The sequence below is a fragment of the Lonchura striata genome, chromosome 2 (genome assembly GCF_050655825.1).
Source record: "Lonchura striata isolate lonStrDom1 chromosome 2, ASM5065582v1, whole genome shotgun sequence".
Taxonomy (NCBI): Eukaryota; Metazoa; Chordata; class Aves; order Passeriformes; family Estrildidae; genus Lonchura; species Lonchura striata.
The window spans coordinates 135,560,958-135,584,713 of NC_140704.1; the positions used below are offsets into that span (position 1 = coordinate 135,560,958).

At 34.4% G+C, this 23,756-nt stretch overlaps 1 protein-coding gene across 8 annotated transcripts in view; it reads left to right on the plus strand.

Moving 5' to 3' along the window:
• VPS13B (vacuolar protein sorting 13 homolog B) overlaps positions 1-23,756 on the plus strand; it is a 434,872-nt gene that overhangs the window by 264,335 nt on the left and 146,781 nt on the right. For all 8 annotated transcript variants that reach the window (XM_021529420.3, XM_085573894.1, XM_021529419.3 and 5 more), the window contains exon 31: positions 18,922-19,125. In XM_021529420.3, the coding sequence (XP_021385095.3) occupies positions 18,922-19,125 (204 nt within the window). The remainder of the gene's footprint in view (positions 1-18,921; positions 19,126-23,756) is intronic.

Here is a 23,756-nt window from a genome sequence, read left to right on the forward strand (position 1 = left end):
GTATATTTGGTTTTCATGGTTTTAATGCAGACACAATATGCTCCAGTTCTCCTTTAGAAAACATGACTCCAAATGAGTAAGGTAGAAATAAACACTGGCCCAGAGGCTTTTCTCATCTGACTGCTACTGGCATTTTGTGATCAGTCTCTCAACATCTTCCTTCCTATGTCTTTTTCTGAGTTTTCTGACATTTTAAGTGATTTCCTCAGCTTCAATGACCATTCCCCTAATTTCTCATGATCTGTCAAATGATTTGTTCTTCTTTTTCCTTCTTTAATCATCCAATTATGCTAGCTTTACTAAGACGTATCAGAGCAGAGCATCAAGTTATTTTCCAGTGTTTTATAGGACAGTATTGAAGGTGATAGTGGGTGGTCATTTATTTTTGGGAAGAAGTTGACTATCTTAATCTGTTTAAGCAAGTTTCAAGATTTTTAAAAGAATAAAAATAAATACTTTTAAAATAAAAAATAGTGATATTCCTGTTTGGGGTTGAATTAGATCAATTTTCTAATTATAAAATCTTTGATCTAGGACAAAGTGTACTTACAGAAGGCATGGTTCAAGATCTCTCTTCATTGTCTTACATGACAGTCACTTCTGTTAGACAGCTAGAGTTCTAAGTGAAGTTAATTTCATAGTTTTTCAGTTATTTTTTAATAAAATTATACAAAAGGTTCTGTATTGTTGTGCAGGACATACAGTCTGTATACAAGGGAAAAAAATAGTGGATATTATTAACACATGATGTTGGGTCTGAGCTCTTCTTGTAAAGTATTTGTGCTTTTTAACATGCACGGTACATGGTACTAGATAAAAAACCTGGAGCTAATACAGAATGCCTAAAAATTGAGTAGTAAGATGAGCAAACCCACACAATGTGTAGCTCATGTGCTTGGTGAAAGATTTCTTAGCAAATATTAACAGAGGTACAAGTAGTACAGTATCCAGTGTAAGAGACTCTAAAAAAATAAATTACAGAAGCCTGTTGGTTACTGAAGAATTAGCATCTACAGTATTCTAATAATGCCAAGATGTTGTCTTCTGTCTTTTTCCAACCTCTTTTCTCTAATTTGATGCTGCTGCTTTTAATAGAATAAAAGAAAATAAATTGTTGTCTGAACCACTGTCTTTACAGTGTTTCTGGACTGGGGATACAAACTTAATTTGTGGTGTCACTTTGCTTTAAACAGTCTTCTGTTTAGGCCTGAACTACAACCACATGCAATTAGTGTCACTTTTGTAGTGCTTCATGAGAAGGAAGAATTTTTGCTTCTCATTTAGAAACTGTTCTTTTAGAAAAGGCTGAGAAAAAGTTTCATGGCTAGAGGCTGAATAGTATTTCCAAACAGCTTTTGAATTTATCCCATACATTTATACATGAAAAGCTGAATGTTCTTACATATCCTCAGTAGAATGCCAGTGCATGAAAGGTAAGTTTGATACAGCTGCAGGCATACTAAATAAACCAGATCACTTTTGGCCTGTAGGCTGAAGTGACTCCATCTAGTATGTCTTAGGAAAAAGAGCTTACATGCTAACTTGGAGAGAGAACTAAACTGAAAAGGGAATGTTGGAAAAACAATGTGCCTCAATCATTTAGGCACAAATATAGTTTGGAAAGAAATGTATTGACATTGCAACTTCAATTTTCCTATACTGTATAAAAAATTGTCTCAGAGTATTTTCTCCAGTAGAAATTGACTTAGTTTTGATATTAATATGTAGTAAAGAAAGATACATGCACCCTAACAGCAAATTAAGGGCTCCTGAATGATGACACATTTCTCTCCTGTATGATGACACATTTCTCTCTGGTGACAGTAAGAGACAGTGTCTCTTTTTAAATTTTTTTTCCTGCTAAATTGTAGGAATCTTTTTTTTTGTTGTTTTTTTGTTTTAATGGTTTTTCATGATTCTCTGAGTCTTAAACTTCAGCTCCAGCTGTGTTTGTGTTCCACAAATATTACCAGAACTGTACATTGCCATCAAGAAACTGTCAGTTCTGTTGGTTGGAAAATTATCAGATTATCAAAAGGCCTTAGGATGGGATTAGGGAACAGAATAAAGGAGGTTTTTTTGATAAGAATGCAAGTAAGACAGTTGCCTAGCCTGGCTAAAGGGAGGGAAGAGCAGTTAATTGAAACTGTGAAGGACTCAGCCAGAGCAAATGCAGTTTCTTCTAAACAATGAAGGACAGAACTATATTTTTGTGGACTTTAACTACTGATGAATTTTAAGAAGTGTGTATGTTGGGGGAATGAACAGTGAATAGCACTAGTTGTACTAAGCTACCAGCAGAACTGGGCACTATCAACAGGGAAATGGTTGAGAAAACTTAATCACAAGACCAAGAAATTCTGGTTCTCTGACTGACGAAAGGAGAGGATGTGAATGCATGGATATGCTTAAATATGGAGCTGAAATTGAGATTATGTTTAGTTCTACTTCTGTTTTGGGATAAGGGCCCTGTTACTCCAAATACTGTGCAAATGCTCTGATGGATTATAGAGGTAACTGGTGATCATCTCCAACAGGGATCAGCAAACTGTCATGAAACAATAATTAATGGAGTTTTAGGGAGTATCCATGAACAGATACAGTAAAATAATGTTGAGTTACAATACTGTAGTGCAGAAATGAAATTGCTGGCAAAGAGCTCGGAGAATCAAGGCTGATTGGAGGCTGTTGTGTAAAGTTCTTACTTATAAAGTCAGGAATAATACTGCCAAACTATCAAGTTGTGGGAGTTTAGGTAAGCAGAATCCCAAGCTTTCCTCAGCTTGGCCAATAAGGAACCTAATTGTTGTCCACGCTCTGGATTCATCATTTTTGAGATCCAAGGATTTCATTCATGTCATATATCAAAGCTTAATAGTCCAGGTCTGAGTGTTCTGTGGTCATTTTCATGCGTTGCTCTTTCATAGATCAAAGCATATAGCTGTCCCTAGACTGTTTCCAATTTGTGAATGTAAATGAAAATTCTTTAGACATGCCTCTCCCTGCAAAAACAGTACATGCAAAGAGTTTACTTACAAAAAGGTAGCTTTAGATTTAGTTATTTTTTCATTTAGCCTTTTATTAATACAAGCCTTTTCTTTTTATAATTTTTTCACTTTTTTAGTTTACTGTTTTTCATTGTTTAACTCTTAAACACTTGCAAATAGCAAAACAAAGCTATTTTCCTTATAGAATAGCTGCTATTTATCTTTATTTCAAAGATCTCCATCTAGAACATCCTTCAAATAATACTGTAATGTCCATAACGGGTTAACAAAAATCCATCAGTGAAATAAGGAGTAATAAACAATTTTCTTTGTCTGTGCTGATAGTCCTGGAGTGAAAGGAAGGAAAAAAATGATTCAAGGAATTTATGAAAAAAGCACATACGTAGCCAGAAGTCTGTGTGGAAATCTGTTTTTTCTTTCAAATGTGGTTTGGAAAATCAAATGCTTTTCAAAACTTTTCAACAGCACCCACATCTGTAAGCATCTTCTCCTCAGAAATATTTTTATATATTTATATTTGAAAGACTATACCTTGAAATTATTGTTCAAAAAGCCTGAATTTTCTATAACTTTATTATGCGTAAAAAGGTTACTTCTTGATATTTTCCTTTTCAAACCAAATAACAGTTTAAAAACTGTTCTGTTTTTGCATAGAAGTTAGCATTAAGATAACTAAATGTTTCCCAGAATATGGACCTAATATACTTAATTTCCTTTTAAGAGTTGATTATTCCAAAAAGGTTCTATTAAGACTTATTTTCTATTTTATCTGTTTTTGTTTTCCACACTTCATTGAGGTTTGTCTGGTAGGCAAACAAGGATTTAGCTAATGCTGAGTAGGGTTTCTTCTTCTCTGAATAAAGGCAACAAAAAAAAGGTATGCACATAGTTTTTGAGGGAAATATGAGCTGCTTATTAAATTGTCCATTTGTACCACAAGGAATTAGGAAAAGTATCAGTTTTAGTATATTGTAAAATCTACCAGTTTTTCACAAATTTCAAAGTGATTACAACTGCAGCGTGATGTTATATAGGAAAAAAAAAACAGAATAAATTACTAGTGTTTTTAAAAGTATATATTTTATTCCATACAACTTGTGAAATGGGATTGTGTTAACATCCTTTTAAGTTCATCATCTATCTGTGTTCATGAAAAAAAATTGTAACAACAAAGATTTTGAAATCGCTGCCAGGATTTATTTAGTAATTTTTTTCAGATTTCAAACTAGGATGATTTTATTTTTGCAGATTTTTTTTAACAGGATTCTATCTGCATATAATTTGAATATACACTCTTGTTTCATTTTGCATTTAATAATCTTTAGAATTAATAATTATATTGGGGTGTAAATCAAAATATTCATAGTAATTGCAATTTCTAAATATTGTTCTTTGCTACGGTACTTGATCACATGTTTTTTAGCATAGAGTTGTCTAAACACTTAGGAAAGTCATCTTTATCTTCTGTAAGAATCCTGTACTACTCTCTGGAGTAGGGCTTAGAAGTAAAGTCTTTTCCTGCTTTACATTTCTCTCTTCTTCTGTGTTTAGCAGAGAGGCAAAAAAAAAAAATCTGCTTAGACCTTTCGCCTAGTAAAATATTCATATATATGGATAGCATTACATGCAAACACCACTCCTAATTAGCATTGGCATGTTTGAGGCTATTGCAGCAGTTATTAATTTAAAACTCTCAGTGGAAACTAATTGTAAAATAACAGCTGGAACTGCCCGTTTAGTTTCAGAAATGTAGCTTGCTAATTATCTAATACCAAAAGCTATTCAAAGCTAAATTTATATTTGGAATTTGACTTTAAAAATGTTCAGCTTTAACCTTTAAATTTGTTTTTACTCAAAATTTCTTTATGAATTCTACAAGAATCTTCAACATAACTAATTTTCCTAAATACATAGATTTGAAATACATTTCCTTCTAAGGTAAGAGTAAAATTAAAATATATATATATAAGAAATTAACTTTTACAACTTTTCTGTTTAATTGATGAATTTAATCACTGTGTTCTCAATACACATATCTACTTTATATTTTTTCTTTCACTTAGTAGCATAAACTTGATTCATGCAATAAGTTTTAATTTCTTTGTGCAGTTGCTCCAAGAAAGAAAATTGAAATATACTTCATAGAGACATTCCTATCAAAGAGCATGTCATTTAAGCATCCATTTGTTGTTAATCAAAGCTGCATTTTTGGAAACATTATTAAATGTGTTAGAGGGAAAAGAAAAACAAGTATGTATCAATAAAGAATTAATTCAAAGGAATAACCAGTTAATTTAAACAGGCCAAAGTTGACACACATAGAATTGATAAAGATATTTTTCAAGTCTAGTAATTCTTAAACAGTGCATATATGAAATATATTTTAATATGAAAAACCACTGACCTTCCTCAATTATTTATTGTTACTTTCAACTTTGTTTTGAGGACTTAATATGCATTTTATCTGCATTGCTCTTCCTTTCTGCTTCTGGCTTGGCTGAGGTGTTTGCACAACTGGTTTCTTGTCACTAGCTGCATCCCATCCTTCTTGGGGAGGGCTGGGGAGCAGGAATGAACTTAGTTGCATAGAGATTCATGGAGATGTGTTTATGTGTGTCCAAAAGCCCTGCTTTAGAGGCAGATGGAGATTTCAAAGAGCAGCTTCATAAATACTTCAAAACTGCTCAAATTTGATCTGGAAGACCATGGGCTCACATGTTTGGGAGGGGCTCCAGCATTAAGGCATGGTGAGGAGAACCACTGACCTTGGGCATCTTGTGGAGATGGCCATTCTGCATCAGTGCAGGACACTGCAGTGGTCTCCCCTGGCACTGTGACTAGTTCAGTGGTAAGTATGGTGTGTGTGTGTGCAAGCCAGTCATGATTAGTGCTTAACTGTCCTAGTTAATGCACAAAGCATTTGAATTTATTGCGGTTAAGATTGTTTCATTATTCAGGTATCATTCGTTCTGTCACCTCTGTGTGATTTAGAACTAAATTGGGAATGGGTCTCCAGACTCCCTTTAAACTGGATTGTGTGTTCAGGAATTTCTCAGGTTGGACAGTTTGCCAGTCATAGAAGGCATCAGGGATGCATCTCTTCAAAATAGAGTCTACAAAGTCTACATACTTTATATGATTTACTGTAGCATACACTCAATTTTTTTCATTTATTATGATGTCATCATTAAACAGCATAAGGTCAGAAGTAAATAGCACTTTTAAAGTAAAACTTCCACAAGGGCATTGCTGTCTCTGCTTTCCTCATGGGCTATACTTTGTTCTATAAAAAGAATTCTCAGCTATGTGTGATCTTAATTACTGTTACCTTCTGCAAAGTCAGGGTTAAGTTAGAGAAACAAAGCAGGCTGAACTCAGAGTTTCCTTGGTCTTTTGATACTTCTTGCTGTCTCAAATAATGTTTTAACACAATTAATTAGTATTTTCTGTGTGGTATAAGCAGAGCTTGCCATGTGAAATTCATACAACCTCAGTTTAAAATCTGTAACGTGTTTAGGGTGACTGAATGGAGGAGAGATTAGGATTTCTTTCACTTGTGCTGGTTTGAGATGCTGTTTAACATGCTGTTTTTTTAATGCTGTTTTTTTCCGTTTCCTTTTTCCCCCAAAAAACAGCAGTTCTGCTGTGATGAAGCCAATCAAAATAAAATCAAACAAATTGTTTGGTTTTTTGGTTAGTTCTAATCCTTTTAAACTTGTCATTGTATTTTATATACACAAATGGTTCATTTTTTAACTTCTTGCCTTGATATTTCTGAGTCCTAAGATTTTAAATACTTGTTATGCATAGGGGTGGTTTTTTCTTGAGATGTATGGTTATTGCAGTTACTCTCTTCTCCCTAGGAAGCAAAATTTATTTTCCTTTTTTTTCCCCTCTATGTTTGCAGAAATCTCATATCTCTTTCTCTTTAACCATCACTGAAAGCTACCTCCTTCATTGAGATCAAGTCTGTAACTATTTGCTTCCCTTAACTATAATAATGGCCTTTTCTCCCATTTAAAAGTATTTTCCAAACTGTTAATTCCTCCCTAAAGCAAATCTTGCTTTACCACAGGGGAGAGAAAACATGTCAGGTATTTGAAGAGTTCTTTGAGTAGAGAGGTCTCTCACCCTCCCATCAAAGCAAGTGATGTGCAGACCAGCCATGCCCAGTGAAGGGACTAAAGGAATAAAGTGTGGCCCTGGGCTTCCTTGGGGCTGCCCAGAGTGGGGTGAATCTAATGTCAGTTTTTTAACATTACTTTATCCATGGTTGTTGGGCAATGAATTTTGTGCCTATTTAAATTGTAAATCCAAATTTGAACTCTTTTAAGGTCTACTTCTTAATGGTGTTGCTGTTTGTACTTGTATATAAGGAACAGGCTAAGGGATCTGAAAGAAATAAAGAAGTGTTGGGGCCATCAGGCAATTATTTTCAGTAAGGTTATTATCCTGAACCTATTTATTGTGTAGGCATACTAGGATGAGCCCAGGCAAAAAGGTGTGTTTCATCAGTTTGGGCTTAGATCAGCTTAACCTGCCATCATGATCTGGCCTTTTGAAACAGCACAGAATTTGATGCTGTGTACTAAGAATTTTTCAATAGTTCTTAGATTCAGCATTAACATTATTAAATAGATTGTAATAGTTTAAAAAGGTAAACAAGAAAGGACACAGAGACAAAGAAAAAACACATTAAATACCACTTAAAAATCCCAGAATACCTTTCACAGTTTATGTACTCAGCAACTTTAATGCAATGAAAATTATTTAAGATAAAACTGGGAAATAAAAAGTAATCCAAAAGATGGAGTTATTTTTTATATGAGTAGTGTTTTTTGTTTCATGTTTTATGTATAAAGCAATGTTATTGAAAGTTTTACATTTCTTCAAGTTACATCCCTTTAATCTTTCTTTTTTTCTGAACAAGTAGCTTTATACCGTGCCTGTTATTGTAAAATACAGGGGGAATGAGGAGAGATGTTTGGGTTTCTGTTAACATGGGAGAAAATAATTAGCTTGTTCTTAGAAATTAATGCCATCTTAAGAGCTGAAGTTGTTCCTTTGTATGAATTACTGAAGTAATGTTCCTTTGCTTTACACAAACTCCTTACAGTTTCTTCCCAGACTCTACTTCACTGATTTTTAAAATATAGGACTGAATTAATATATCAAGGTTGCTTTTCTGTCTTATATACTGAAAGTTAACCTCTGGTCTTGGCTGCAGTAAATAATTTATTGTAAAAGAACTGAGGAGAGCTTTTAAAAGTCATTGTTCTACAGTTTTCTTCTCAACTGTTTGTGAGTAAGTATAATTTCCATCAGCTCTGGTTTCAACAAATGCTTTTTGTTGAAAAGTGTTTTCCAATATTACATAAAGCAGATTTCTGTGTAGCATTTTTAATTCTAGCAGGATCTCAAGGTAACTATAATGCAAGTTGTGTTCTTCTGTTACTGAGAAAAGCATATCCCGTTTGTAATGAAACATTTGTTAACTTCTGTGTACAGATTGCGGTTCATTCCATAAATATTTGTGGGTTCTCTGATGTCCCTCACAGGGTTTTATCTATGACAAATTCATACCACAGTTCTTAAACTACATTTTGGGTAGAAGATTTCTTTCTTTTGCAAAACTATTTGCCAGTGTCTTTCATTTAATGCTTGTAAGTATTTCAACTTTGGTTTTCAATTATTTAACAAAAAGGATTATCAGAAATATACAGAATAGTAATATGGTATTTTAGCATATTTCTCTATGGGATACTCTTCCAAGCTCCCATGGCAAAATTAAATCCACATTACTGTTATCCTGAGCAACTCAAATTTTACTGTTTGAGCATGGTGCCTAACTTTTAACTGACTTTTCCAATATAGTTTAACTTAGCTCAACCACCTTAAGTACCGTCAAAAGTCATGCTTCATGTTTGTTATTTTTAAGGTCTTACTGTGATATTAAACCTTATTATGCTGCAATAAAGAAAAACAAGAAAAAAAGAAATTAAAAAGCCATATAGTGGGTTTGTGTTGCATTTCATAAGTTTTTTTTTTTTCTTAAGAACAAAAAAATCCATCACTACTTTTTAAGAGTTGTTTTGTAATCTTATGGGCTTTATTAGTTGTTGGACATGAAGATAAATGTACTATTCTTCAGCCTCTCAAAACATTTTTCATGCCCACTGATATTTTTGTTGCTAGGGTGTTGTTTTTTTCTGTGAGAAGGCAATGGCCAGCACTGGTATGTTAATGGCTAACACAAGTGCATCTTGAAAGTAATAAAATACAGAGATAGTATCAGGCATCTCTGTTTCAGTGTAAATGATTGGCATAAATCACAGCTACTCCAGTTTTCTAGTTTGGTATTTTCTGTTCTTGAGCACTAAAAAATAAATGGGTGTGGAGGTGGTACAAATAGAACATAGCAGTATCTACAAATAGATATGCCCTGTACTTTCAAGATAGGAACAGGAGAGGTTTGAACTCTTTCTGATAGCCAAAATTATTTAACTGTTGAGTAGTATTATTTAATCTTTGTATGTGTCAGTTTTTCAAGAAACAGGAAGAAACTTGTAGATTAGCAAATCCAGCTGCAAAGCAAATTCGAAACTTTTTAAAGTTGGAAGTGTATAAATATGTGTATATATGTATTCAAGAAAAATACAGAGGAATGCAATTCTCTGGCGTATCTTTTTTGACCCACTGTATTCAGACAGCTTCATTGGTTGATTTTTCCATGTTTTTGGCATAGTAAAAAAATGCCTGATATATTATGTAACTGCAAATGTTATTGAAGTTGTTTTCTAAAAATAATTTTAAAAATCTACATCTTGTATTTTTCACACACTGCAGCTCATAAGAGTGTATCCAATTATATTTGCTAAACTGGACTCAAACTACAGATGATAAAATTTGCTGTTTCCCAAACGGGCAGTGCATTTGTTTGTTTGTATCTGTGCAGTGTCCTTGCAATTTTTTTTTTAGCTCCAGGCAGAAAAATAAAACTATTAAGTTTTCTTTATGACCACCAAAATTTAAATATATGGGCTGCATCATGGATTCACTGAACTACCTGACACTGGAATCTGTAGTCTTCATGGCTGATATTTTGAGCATATTTGCACCTTTTTTGTTTCTCTCTTTGCCCTCCTTCAAATGTATATTTAGAAGTAAAATTTCCCTTCAATAAATTTTGTTAGGCATATATTCATACTGACTTAGTAGGTGCCAGTAGTCAGTTAACAATAGTCTAATGGGGTTTTAAGGAAGAAAATATACTGGCTTAAACATGACAGGTAATGTGTTTCATAATTACTATGGAATGAGTTTTTATATCGGGAGAGTTTTCAAGGCATATTGAAATAGACAAAGTAGAGCCAGGACTTCAGGAAGAAGAATTAAAGGAAGGTTATTTTTAATACTGTGTTATTGACATATTATACAGTATCATATACAGTAATTCAGGAATAGTTCTAGCTTGCTGTTATGAATATGATGATTTCATAAGAAGAAGAAATGACAAGTGGCATCTTGAGAAACTAATGTAATCAGTGCCAAAGATAAATGTGAATTGACTTGGAAGGTTAAATATTCATATTTTAGAGTAGTTTCTTCTATTGACCATGCTATAATCATTACCAATTGCTATAGACATGCTGAAAGTATGCATTAATACACATTGTTTAATGTAAAGGAAAAGCTGGTATTTATTTGTTTGCAATGTTCTTTTCTGCTTCAGATACAATTTGATTGATGTCCAGGTATGATTTTGATATACTGACACAGCAGCAAAAAGAAATCCTGTCCCACGTCAGCTTATGAAACATACTGAGGACATTTTTCCTTCCAGCCTGTTCCTCACAGCAGATTATACTGCACCATTTAGAGAAATTCCACACATCAAATATGAAGTCTGTGTTCAGTGAAACTTCACCTGGGTATTTCCAGGCAAATTTATAGAACATCTGGAAAAACTGAGATACTGTACCACTTAGCTAGATTTATCAATTAAACCAAAGTGAAATTCAGGCTGAAAACCATGGGGAAATCACAAGATTATTTATCTTAGTCATATGGTAAAGCAAGTACACACAAAATTTAAAAATCTGAAATGAAAGATCCTTCAACTGCCAGGCAGCATTAAGTTTTGGGATAAAATTATTTCTACCACAAAATAAAAGCATAAAAGTCTTTGAGTTATATTGTATTTTGTCTTTTTACTAGTCCCCTCTCCAAACTTCTACTATTTAGAGAAACTATATTCCACTTGGTTTTTTTCAAGGAACATTTGGCATCCAAAAGTATCATACAGACCTTTCATTGGAATTGTGCATACTTATCATTTATACAGTCTGTCAAGTGTATATTTATACAGTGCTTCCTGAATTTGGGTGAATGTTTCAAAAGTATAAAGAGATTCCTCAAACTGTCTAAACATTAAACAGTATAAAAATGAAAAACTGTTTTTTAAAAGTTCAGACTTGCTCATGCTGTTATTTTTGCTGAGGAATTTAAACAATAAAATTATAGAAGTAATTAAACAGATGACATCTAAATGCACAGCTGCAAACTTCAGCTTTGTTTCATCTTACACTTTCTTTGAGAGAGAACAGAATTACTTCATACTTTACTAACACTGTACCTTGTGGCCATAAGGTCATTGATACCATGTTACAGAGACAACTCCAGAAAACAAGTGCACTGCAAAAGTTCTTCAGCTTCTTTGCAGGCAATTACTGTACTGCAGCCCTTGTAGCAAGGGACTGCTTTTATATGTCTGCTCACCTCACAGGTATGTAGAGCATTTTCTGCCCATAGGACTAAGATAGGAAGCAAGGGCCAAGATTTTGCTGTGTGATCTGCTGTAATTCCTTTCATGTGTTTAGTAGCTTTTATATGATCAGTGCACTGCTACCAGTCCTGAGCTTGCGTTGCCAAGTTCACTAAATCTGGCCTTCCTAAATGGATAGCAAATGGAATTATAGTAGCACCCACCTGGCACCACCACTGTAATTAATAAGTGTGAGGGGGTGTTGGGTTTTTTTCCCTCTGTATAGGTACCTACTGGATTTCAAAATGAAAATATTTAAGTAGTCACATAAATAGAATAAATAAATAGTCTATCCATTTAAAAATTGCAGACACTAATTTTTATCCATATTTTATAACTTTGCATTCTCAGAATACTCTCAAAATGTTTTCTATGCAATTAACAAAATCATTTTGGCTTTATTCACACAGTATAAATTAGCAGACTGTTAACAAAGTTGATTTTGTCATTTAGAGATATGTACTAAGCAAGTTTAGAGAGAAGAGGAATGAAGCCTGCCTCTCCTGTTTTCCTTTGGCATGTTCTAGCCTTGCCAAGAGAGAAGCATTTCCCATGGCAGGCCAGCCAAAGGCGTCTGCCCAGCCCCAAAAGTTCTCGTGTACAGCAGATGGAGACCTCTGCTCTTCTGCACATCCATGCATCCCGTTAGGCTTGTCACCTCAGTTCTAACCAGGACACTGTTTCCTGCTCCTTTTGAGAGGGTGTCAACCATACATGCAAAACAGGCACAAACCATTGACTTCCATTCACCAGATTTCTACTGTCTTCAAAAGTAGATCTCTCTTCTCTTGCATTATGATAGCTCAATGAATGTCAGTCCTTTTATAAAATGATTTGGGACTAAATAAATACCTGTATGGCTCAGTAATTGTTGATGAAACTGGTGAAATAGAGGACACACAGTAGTTAAGAGAAATGTGATTGTAATTTTACAGTTTTTCATCTCTGAGCAATTAGTTTAAGTACTGAGGGTTTTTTCTGTGTTGTTTTTAAGAAGAAGCTACAAAGCAATTATAAGGGAAGACCTGTCTGCTTCAGCTTGGCAAGAAAAAGCTGTGCTGGAAAATATTAGCAAAAGAAAAGAGTGTATTCTGTATTTTAGAAAAAGTTTGGTTATTGCTATAATTATTTTCTGTAGAAGAGTTATTGCTGCAGAACTAGTAAAGTCTAGAAGCAGAGAGGAGGTACCTCTGTGTTTCTGTCCCATCTACCTGTCTCAAAAGTGACTATTTAATACCTAGCATGGACATATTTAAGGGAAACACTTGTAGGTAGAGTACTGTGATGGCTTTGTTGAAGATCCTGAATACCTTATCTTAATGTCATTCTCTGTCAGAGGCCACAATTGATTCTGTTCTGTGCTTGAAGTATCTAGAAACTTGGAGTGAATTAAAACACCTTTTTCACGGTTGAATTTTCTAAACATGTATCTAATATATCCTTATGCCAGACTCTGACACAGAGGAGACAAAAAGACATGTTAACAACAACCAACTAAAATCTTAGTGCTCTTTTATATGATTAACTGTTCCAGGTGATAATGAGGGTAGATGATTTGTTGTATACATCCAGGTTTTTTTCACTGGGCACTTTGGGATTCATGTATTGGATCCTGTTTCAGAGCATGCTTATGCATGCTTATCCATAACTGAATAAGCTTTTTTTTTTTTTTTTGTTTTGGTTATTTGAAAGTACTGAGTTCCTACATGGAATTAATTGTTTTACCTAATGATCTTTATAGCTATTTGTTGTTTTATCCTCTGCTTTAGCTTTTTAAACTCTTATACCAGTTCCTCTCTTCTCAGTAGTACTTACCTCTGTAGGTTTACAGAGCAAAAAGGGACCAGTGTCCAAGAGATAGAAGTCAGAAATTTAACCAACATTAATTTGAAAAAGAGGAAAGTTACTTGTTGCCTTTATATTATTGCATCCCTGTAGCAATTGTTTGAAGTAGTCTAGTGCAATTAGAAGAAAATTTAGCATATATTTAAGTTACTGGCCTTTTTTTTTCAACACACTAAATGTACAAGTAATCTACCTCTTAGCTGATTTATGCCTATGTAAAAAAATTATAAACATTAAAAATCATTATGAAGTTAGAACTTGTGAGTGTTGCTGACTACAAAATATATTCCATTAGAATGCAGTTAATAACTTTTTCCTTTGCATTAAGATGTTATGTATTTGTCTACTATGTAAATTTAAGAAGGTGTCAGTCATTTTTATTTTGCTCACAGAGCTATCACGGATGTTTTCTTTTTACAAGACACATATGGAGATGAACCCAGGTACCTTAACCACTCTGACTTACAGGACATCTGCCATGTATTGTCTTCTGTAGATAATGTTGATGTATCTGGCTGTGCAGATCACAACACTAGGGCTAGTCAGATGGAATGCAGTTTTCATTGTTAAACAAATTCCTGTAATCAATAGTATAACTTGCTAATCAGAAAGCATTAAGCAAAGTAGCGTTACTGTACTCAGTTTATATTTTCATTTAATAAAACATTGCTGGTACCCAATCCATAGTATTCTGCCAGCAGTTATGGAGATGGGACAGTTGTTATATTATTCTGGGTCTGAGCTGGAGAGGGGAGAAGGAGCAGCTGCCAACAAAGCCAGTCATTGTGGCATGGTTCCTGGGGAAAAGAGGCAGAAACAGAATGGGAGTTTACTGCTGATGACATTTGAAAGCTAATTGAAAGCTGCTCTACTGATCCAGACTTAAATAAATTGTTTCCAACATCCTGTCAGCCATAAAGCACTGTTTGCTACACCACAGGTCTCCCTACAGACAGATTGCAGGGTGGGAAAGCAGAGGTGAGGTTACCCTTGTCCTGGAAGACCTGTGTATTACTCAGTATGGCAGAATATGCACCCAGGATCATGTGAGGACCTCCTCTTCTTGGCTAAAGATGTCTCCTTCTCTCTTCTTGCAACATTAGAATGTTCTTACCTGCTTATTTTCATTAATTTAAGCCTTAGTGCCCTGATTCTATGATTCTTCCTCTTGCCCAGTATTGTGCTCTCCTTTTCTTTCTACTTCTCATTCTTCTTTCCATCTTCCTCACAAATAAGTGTTTTTAATATCTCCAAATTTAGGCATATCCAGGACTTACATCATGAGAAGTCATGCTATAGGATTTTTTTTATTCTAGTACTGAGATCATGTCTCTGTATCTTGTATGATGTTGGGGAAGTTGTGTTTCTCTCCCAGGGGCTCAAGTGTTAGCTTTTCTGTAACAAAAAGACATCTATTTGGTATAATTAAAAATAAAATAATAAAAAATAGTTGCCTTAGTTTGAAAAGCTGATTCGTGTCTGAGGTTTTACTTCTAGAAGCTCACCATTCTCAAAGGCCAGTGTTGTTCTAGACTTAGAAATAAATCTATGTTGTCAAAGATTCTCTTGGTTTACCACGTGTTTTGTTCTGTGCTCTTCTTAACACCTATAGCATGTCGTTCCAGATGGAGTCCATTGTGTCCCTAAGAAACTCTTGCTTAGGTTTCCCTGTTTGGTACAATACATTCAGTGGCTTTGTCAAGGAGGAAACTTTATTGAGTTGAGCTGGGGAAAAGGCATTGAAGGTGCATTAGGTCAGTGATGAATCCTGCTATGATTTCTACAGTAGTCAGTCACATCTCATACATAGGTGAGGGGCTTTCAGACTACATCTAGCCTGGGACTTCACAAGCTTCAGCAGAAGAGGAAGGGGTCCTTTTATATATGTGTCATAGGTTATTACATATTTATCCAAGCTTACTTTCTGTTTCCTATTTAAATTAGGATAGGAAGGATCTTTTACCACCAGCAAAAACCTTTCATAATTCAAATTTGGGTATAGGTTTGTAATCTCTCTACCTGGAAGCAGAAATTAGTGCACACAGAAATCCAGTAAGTACTAATAAAAATTAGCTGTTGTGTGTAAAGTCTGCAAATATTTCTTAATTATTACATAATGTGTAGTCATTAACTGCCATTTTCCTAGCTTGTTTAACTTTTTGTAGGTCTCAGATGAGGTGTAAATGAATAAATTTAACGTCTTTACTGTGTGTCTCAGAATTATGCTTATTCAGCAGCATGTAGTAACTGGTTCAACATGAACTGCTTCTTAAATAAACATACAAAAAGCCTGACCCACACTAAATCAATTTTAAAAAAAGAAAAACTTTAAACCTGTGTTTCCTGCTGCATGCTTATGGTTGTCTTTCGTTGCTTGTGATCTTACTGTATTGTTGACCAACTGTTGTAGTCTGTACCACCTGCCCAAAGATTAGATGAGGTAGTGAAGTTGTTTTCAGAAGAGGGAAGCAAAATAGTAATACCTACAGTACATTTCAGCTGATACAATATCACTTATGCTGGACATAGAGAAGTCATTAATTAGGTTTACTCCGTTTTCCTGAATTTATTTACTGCAAGGATTTTAAAGGGTTCAGAATTCATACAAAGCATGTGTGTTTAAGATTAGGCCAGGTTTGCTGTGGTTTAACATACTTCATCCTTCTAGGAAGTATACAGCTAATAAATTGGAGGCATACTTAGGAAAACTGTTGATATGGAAAATCAAAAATTAGTGCTTATGTAAATTGTTGATTTGGGAAATTAGAAATGAGGGCTTATGTAAATGCCTGTATATATATTACTTATTTGGGAAAAGACTATTTTGATCCTTGTGTAAAACTGGCATGATTCAATTTCTGAAAGCCATAATGAGCTTCATGAAAACATCAAGGCATTAATTCCTATTTCTTGTATTTTACATGTATGTGCAAAGAATGTGTTTCTTGAAGTGGGTTATCTATAGAAACACAATTTGCTTGGATTTCAAAATTATATCTGAAGAATCAGAAGAAGAGTATTATATTATATGTAGGAGATTGTTAATAGTAGGAACAATGCAAACTTTTTTATCAGCATGAAAATAATGAAGTATTAGGCTGTAATATCCTGAAGTGCATTAAAAAAAAGACGCAGCAGACAAATGTGATACCGGCAACACGATACACCAGTACTTTGTCTTTAAATAATGCCCTTGTATATTTTGCTGCACCTAAAGATTTTTGTCAAAAAATGATTTTGTTGTTGTTTATGTTTAAATAAATAAATTTGTGAGGGTAAGAAAGCCATTGTCACAGCTGGGAGTTTCAGAGTGCATACAGACACGTTGTGCTCAAGGAATTTGTTTCACAAGGTCATGGTTATGCTGAATGAGGCTAAGGAATATATAGGTGAGCATGTTGCAAGTCATCAAGCTGCTCATAAAAGAAGAAATGAAAAATGCTCACTGTGAAGTGAAGGGGAGAAAATCAATTATGCATGTGAAATTAGTATCATATTCTGTTTTATATACACGAGCAGATTTCCAAAAATATGTAATTTGGTGCTTTATTTTAAGTAATAGTTCACAAAACAAATATTCCGGTATTTATTTGTATTAGACGAAGTATGAAAATAGACATTGGATCATACAATAATCTACTGTGTGTTTTTTGGTTTTTTTTAACTGCATTCATATTGATGAAATAATGCCTTAGAAAGAATAATAAAAGGCACAGTGGTTGTGGTTAAGCCTCTCTGTGTGGAAAGTTGACAAACACATTCTTAAGTTTTAAGAAACCACATTTTATTTTGAAACACCACTACTGACATAACAGATTTTTAGTGTGCTTCTACTAAGCACTTAAGAAAGTTACAGGGTCTACTGAACAATGCCATCACACTGCCTCGCCAGGAATGACTTGATCAAAATGGCTTTCCTGTCATCCACATTCTTCTGTGGATACATATGATTAATTACTTAATTTTCTTAATTGCTAACATACTCCATTAGTGACAATGGCAGTGTATCAGCAGTTTCAACTGTTATTTAGATTTGGGCAGCACTAGGATTGCATTTTGAAACAGGTTGCATATCTATAGTTTGCATACCTGTACTCTTGAGTTTGCAGTTTGGGATGTGCTACTTCAATAGTTATTTATGTTTAGATTATTAACATCAAATTCACATGAATTGCAGAATTATTAATTTCTCTGTGAAGACAGCAGCTGTATACTAAATAATTTTGGCCCAAGACCTTGAACAGAAGAGTAGATTGGATGTCATATGCAAATAAGAAGCTTCAACGCAAATGTATGAAATCAAAAAAATAGACTAAAATTTGTGATCACAGAGTGAAGAAAAAAAAATTAAGATTCCCTTGCTCCCTTATTTTGAAAAACTGTGATAACGTAGTGGTGAATTTTTGTTATAATACCAAATGAGCAGTGCACAGAAGGTTGTATTGTTCCCAGTATAGAAAGGGCAAGATAATTTTTTTTTAGTATTTCCCAGTGCTTATTAGCAGAAGATGAATGGCGGTAAGAGACTCCTCTGTTACTGGTCCCAGGTAAAATTTAATGGTCTCAGCAGCCCCCACTCATTTAATAGTTCTTGAATGTTTTGTTGAAGTTGAGTCTGACTCTTTCCAAGACTCAGCTCAAGACTGAAGTACTTTGTAAATCTAATGTCATAGACTTTAAAGGAATCAAGACGGAATGTGGTTCACTCAAAAATGCTTTTTTATCACTTATTAGAAGAATTTTATTTAAAAAACTCTGTGTTGAAGTACAGAGGTAAAAGGATTGAATTGTTTTGCCATCATATTGGAATATTCTTTTTAATTTTTATTCTTTGATGAATTTGAACAGTGGGACAGTTGGTTATGCTTCCTGGTTATACTGGTGTGTAGCTGTTCTTTTTGAGGACATGAATGTGGCCTCCTTTATCCATTCAGTAGATATGAATCAGTCCTACTTCCCCACAAGGCTGCTCAATCAATCTGATTGGAAGTGCAATGAAGTTTATGCATTGATCTCATACCAATTTTGGTACATCTGGCTAAATTTAGGAATTTGCAAATCTCCCATTGAATTCCATAGGAAAGAGGCAGATGGGTACTTTTGAAGATTTGAAATTAATAATGCTTAGTGTAGACAAAAATGGCACCATTGGTATCTTCATTTTGTTACTTTGGATCTTAATGAATATCTGATTGGTCTGATTTTAACCTTTGGTGATTCCTTTTCCTTTTTTTGACATTACAGGAGAGCACTAAATCTAGGAATTCTTCGAGACCCTGGATCAGAAGTTGAAGATAGACAATATCAAATAGATCTTCAATCTATCAACATCGGTACTGCTTATTGGAATCAGTTGAAACCAGAGAAAGAAAATGGAAAAGGAGGGGTTTTGACAGAGACTGAGAGAAATTCTCAAAATCCAGCACTTGAATGGAACATGGCCAGTAGGTAGGGACATTTTAAAGACTTAACTCTTTTCTGAAAATACATAGCATAAACACTGCAGAGAGCATGCACACTATACCTGAATTAAATAATTCAGTTTTGCTTTACATCACAAGCACATTTCCCTGTAGTTTTAGATGACACATTTGAAATGTGAATTACTGTTGTTGTTATACTGTTGTTACTGTCTAGTTACTGTGTGCCTTTGCTTCCATTATAAGCTCTTCTCCAAGTGACTTACTGTCTGCCCATAAAAATAACTCCAGGGTTGAGACTTCAGCTTGTCAGTCTCTATAAGCAATGGGAGGTTCTATTTTGGGGTTTTTTTTTGGTTCAGGGCATGTTTTGGTGGTGGTGTATTTTTTTCTTTTTTTCTAAACTTCTTTTGTTTGTATATTTACAGAGCTTGAGTAAAACCAGCTTAGACATTTCTAAATTAGAGAGGGATAAAGTAGAACATTTCCTATTGATTCTGAACTGGTTTTTGCACTTCTGTAACTAAAACCAGATGAATTTTGAGAATGCGCTATTTCAGCTAAGTCTACTTTATTGGGCATTGTATATGTGCACACAAAGCCCCATCCTCTGGTTAAACAGGGTTGAAAGACAAAGCATGCATACACTTGCCTGCTATTTTAAATTTTGATGTTTTCAGGTATAAAATTGGGGGGGTTAATTGGTGATTTGTGAAGATTTAAAATATTTATTTTGGTTTTAATATACTTTTTATACTTCAAAATTCATGCAAGTACTTTAAAACTAAATTTTACAGACTGTCTAGCAGATTTCAGTTTTCAAACTGGCAGAAATAAAATCTGATGGCCAAGAGCAAGCTTTCTAAAGTAATTTTGTGGAATTAGAAGCATTTCTGCTAGTACATGCCTCTTTGCCTGTACATTTAGCTATTTCTTTTCATACAAAAGTCCTTTCTATCTAATTCATGTAGAAACAATCTGATTTTTATTAAATTTGTGCATAATTTTATGGTTCCTAAAGTATGATTCCTATCTCCATCTAGGGCTGAGTTCCTAAAAGTGATTTAGAAAAAACAGGCAGAATCAGCTGGAAATAACTACTTCTGGTTTAATTTTCAGAAAAATGAGAGATGAGAAGACTCAGATTTTTCTAAAAGTAAGGCAAGTTGTAGCATGGGCTACATGAGGGTGGCACACAGAGCTTTGTAAGTGATGTATTGGTGCAAGGCCAGCAGGGCAGATAAACTAACTCTGGAGGGAGAGCATGAAGGAAAAAGATGTGGTCAATAAAAAATTCCAGTTTATCATTGAAAAGTAGAGGGCAGGAAAAACAGTTCTAACCAAAGAAATGATAAAATGACAAGGAGTCACAGGAGTGGAGATAAAAATTTTAACACAGAAATAGACTCTGGTCTTCATTTATAAGATCCTGTGGTTCATTCCTGTCTTTTAACAATTTGGTCTTTTAACTCATATAATTCCAGAGAGGTTTTTTATTTTAAATTCCTAGCCTTAAAAAATCTTAATGACTTCCTAGTTGGGCCTTGGTGTTGGACACATTCATTGTGAGATTCTTTGTCCCAAAATTCCACATCCACTAGTATTTCTTGAAAAATAATAGATTATGTTAATCTCCAAGGATTTGCACCAGTTTGCAATTTAAGCTAACATAATAAAACCAGCCACTGAGAGGCTGGCTTTCCTTTTCCTTGCCATTGGTGACCGAAATCCTACTACCAGCACACTCTGGGTCTGAGCGTTATGGTTGTAGATTCAGATAGGAAATTCAGTGGGATTACTGAAAAGCCAATAAGACAAGGGAGGTAGCTGTTACAACAATTGTGATTTCTCTTTTTGGTTTTTTTTTTTTTTTCCTATAACATCTTGGACATGCTTCCTTAGCACACTTCCAAAATGAAGTTTTTTAGAATACAAATAAGTATGTTTGGTTTAAAATTGCTTTTGCATGAATCTTCTACTTGGGTTTTAATTTAGAACAGTTATAATTAAATACATCAGATTTTCCTCTCTGGTATGCAATTACAGAATTTTAATTCCAGCTTGTTTTCAAGAAAAAGTATGAATGCTTTGTTACCCCTTTGGTTTTCAATTTTACATATTTACTGAAGTTTCTTCAGGATCTTTGCATTTTTGCTTTTTAGTTAGCAGTCAGTTATGCTGTATTTGGGTTTATTTTATGACCTGTGGAAGTGGTGTGTTGAGAACTGGAAGAACCTGCACTGAACTCTGCCATCCATTTTTCTATTTCCAGCGTGTGCCAGGAGGGGAGCTGCAGGATGTTTTACGTGGTGCTTACTGTTTCCAGGGTTAAGTTTATCTTAATATTTACTGCAAATACCACAAAAGCTTTATGCCTTAATCGAATTTTGATACCATTTTTTAGATTTCTTTGAGTATCTTAAATACGTTTAACCTGGAACAGAATGAATGATTTTTGCCGAGTTATTTTAGGGTTAATTTCTTTGTTTGGTTTTAATATACTTCTGTTTGTTCTTATCCAGTGCTCTGGTATATTAGGATCACTGGGTTTAAAGATTCTTCTTTCAAATCTGTTTCCCTTATTTTTGTAATACTGCAATGCTATGTGGAGCAGTATAGAATCCAACCTATACGCAGGTTATTTGTAGTTACGTTACAGAAAACTTCAGCATAGATACCAGCCATTCCTTTTCCATTCCCATTTGTAAAAGCATTATTGGATTATTTAAAAATAAAATTGAAAAAAATTTTAAATAAATTATATTTAAATTTGTCTACAATTGGAATTTGGCCTTGTTTTTAAATTTTTTATGAAAACCAACCATTGTAAGTCAGAGATCCATGGATATTGCATAAACAAGTATCTGAAGGCTTTTGACATAATTTGTCATTTAAATGCTTTAGCAGTCTTTACTCTGAGAGTAAATCCTTTGAATTTTCACACCACTTCTGGAGTTCAGTTCTTCTAGTACGTAATACATTAAGGGGTTGATTCCACCCCCCACCCCGCCCTTAACATTGCAGTTTGGAAAGCAAGTTGTCATACTGTAAGTTGTTGAATGCTTGTAGATATTTAGTGTAAGATTCTACAAGAGGAGCTATAGTGAAATGCTGGTGTGATGCCTCCTGTGTCTGTGCAGGTCATGCCAAGGAGAATGGGGGAACTGGAACACTCTGGTGGGTGGATGCAGTCTTGCAGAAAAAACTGTCTAGATGCTGTGCTGTACTGAGGATCAGGGATCATAACTCTTTCCATTATGAAATGTTTGTACTTCACCATGGATGTTATAAAAAGCTCCCTAATGGTGTAATATATAAAAAGAATACTGGAAACAGTCAGACAGTTCTAATAAGGTTATGTACAAATGAAACCTGTCCACATTTATTCCCTTTACCAAACAGCATGAGGGGAACTGGGAGTACTTAACTGAAAGAAGTTTTCTTGATTGAAAACTGCTTTTTCAGCTTGGAGATCTCCTCCTCCCTCTCCCTCTACTCAATGGAAAAAACAACAGCCCTGAAGGAAATAAAGAAATATATCCTCTCTTGAGGCCTCGCCCCCATCCCTGTGCAATCCTTCTACAGCTCCCAGCAGCAACTTCTGCTTCCTGCAGCCTGAATAAACTTTGTTTAAAAAAAATAATAATTGAGCTTAAACGCATTACTTCTCCGTGTGGTAATGAATTGAGTGTGGCAATATACTGCATTACAGTTCTGTCCTTGGCATACCACCATCTGGAACAGCTCTCACAGAGTACATCAGGGAGCCAATGATCTGTTGTACAAAACTGAACAAAATACCACTGCAAGGATCCTCAGAAAGGTTTCCTGCAGATTTTTCTTTGAATAGTGTTCATTTTCATGCTTTTTTGGGAAGTTCTTGGCAGCTTGCCAAGTTCTAATGAGAAAGATCAGAAAAAAATTAATCTCTAGATCTTTGTTTAAGGAAATAGGGACATTCCCCTTGAATCTTTCGGAATAAAATGCAATGCATTTTTTTCAGTAATTAATTTTAATTGTTGTCTTTTGTGGTACCTTAAGTTGTCCTTGCATTCATACTGTACAAAGCCTTTCACAGTAAAATGGGGTGGTTTATTTTTTATATTAATCCAGCAAAGAAATGCTGCACAACTTTCTTCATAAGATAGAAGTTAGCTCTACTGAGGTCTTACAATACAAAAATAATATTTCTTTTCAGCCAGGTAGCTTACACTTACTTGTTTTTAATTTTGGTTATTAGATTGTTCTCAGAATGTTGCTATGATATTTTACTGCTGTGTGACATGTCTTTGCAACACCTCAGAAAGCTGAAAGGATGTTAATTAGTCATTAGTAGTTAGATATCCTAATACATTTGTATATCTGGGATTCACTGATTTAAACAGCTACATGGGAAGCCTGCAAGAGAAAATTCTTTCATAAGTCCCAAGTTAACATGCTGTTTTAAATAACCTCTTTTGACATTTTGCATGCCTCAACACAACTAGAGAACACTTTGACTATGTGGCCTATTTCGTGCTAATATGTTTTTTTCTTTTTCACATCACAAAATTCTCCATGAGGACTCATCTTTCTAGCTAGTAAAATTACATGGTGCAAATGTGCTTTTGATTGTTATTCATGTATTGAATGTATACAAGTTTCTCCCTGACTTAGTGA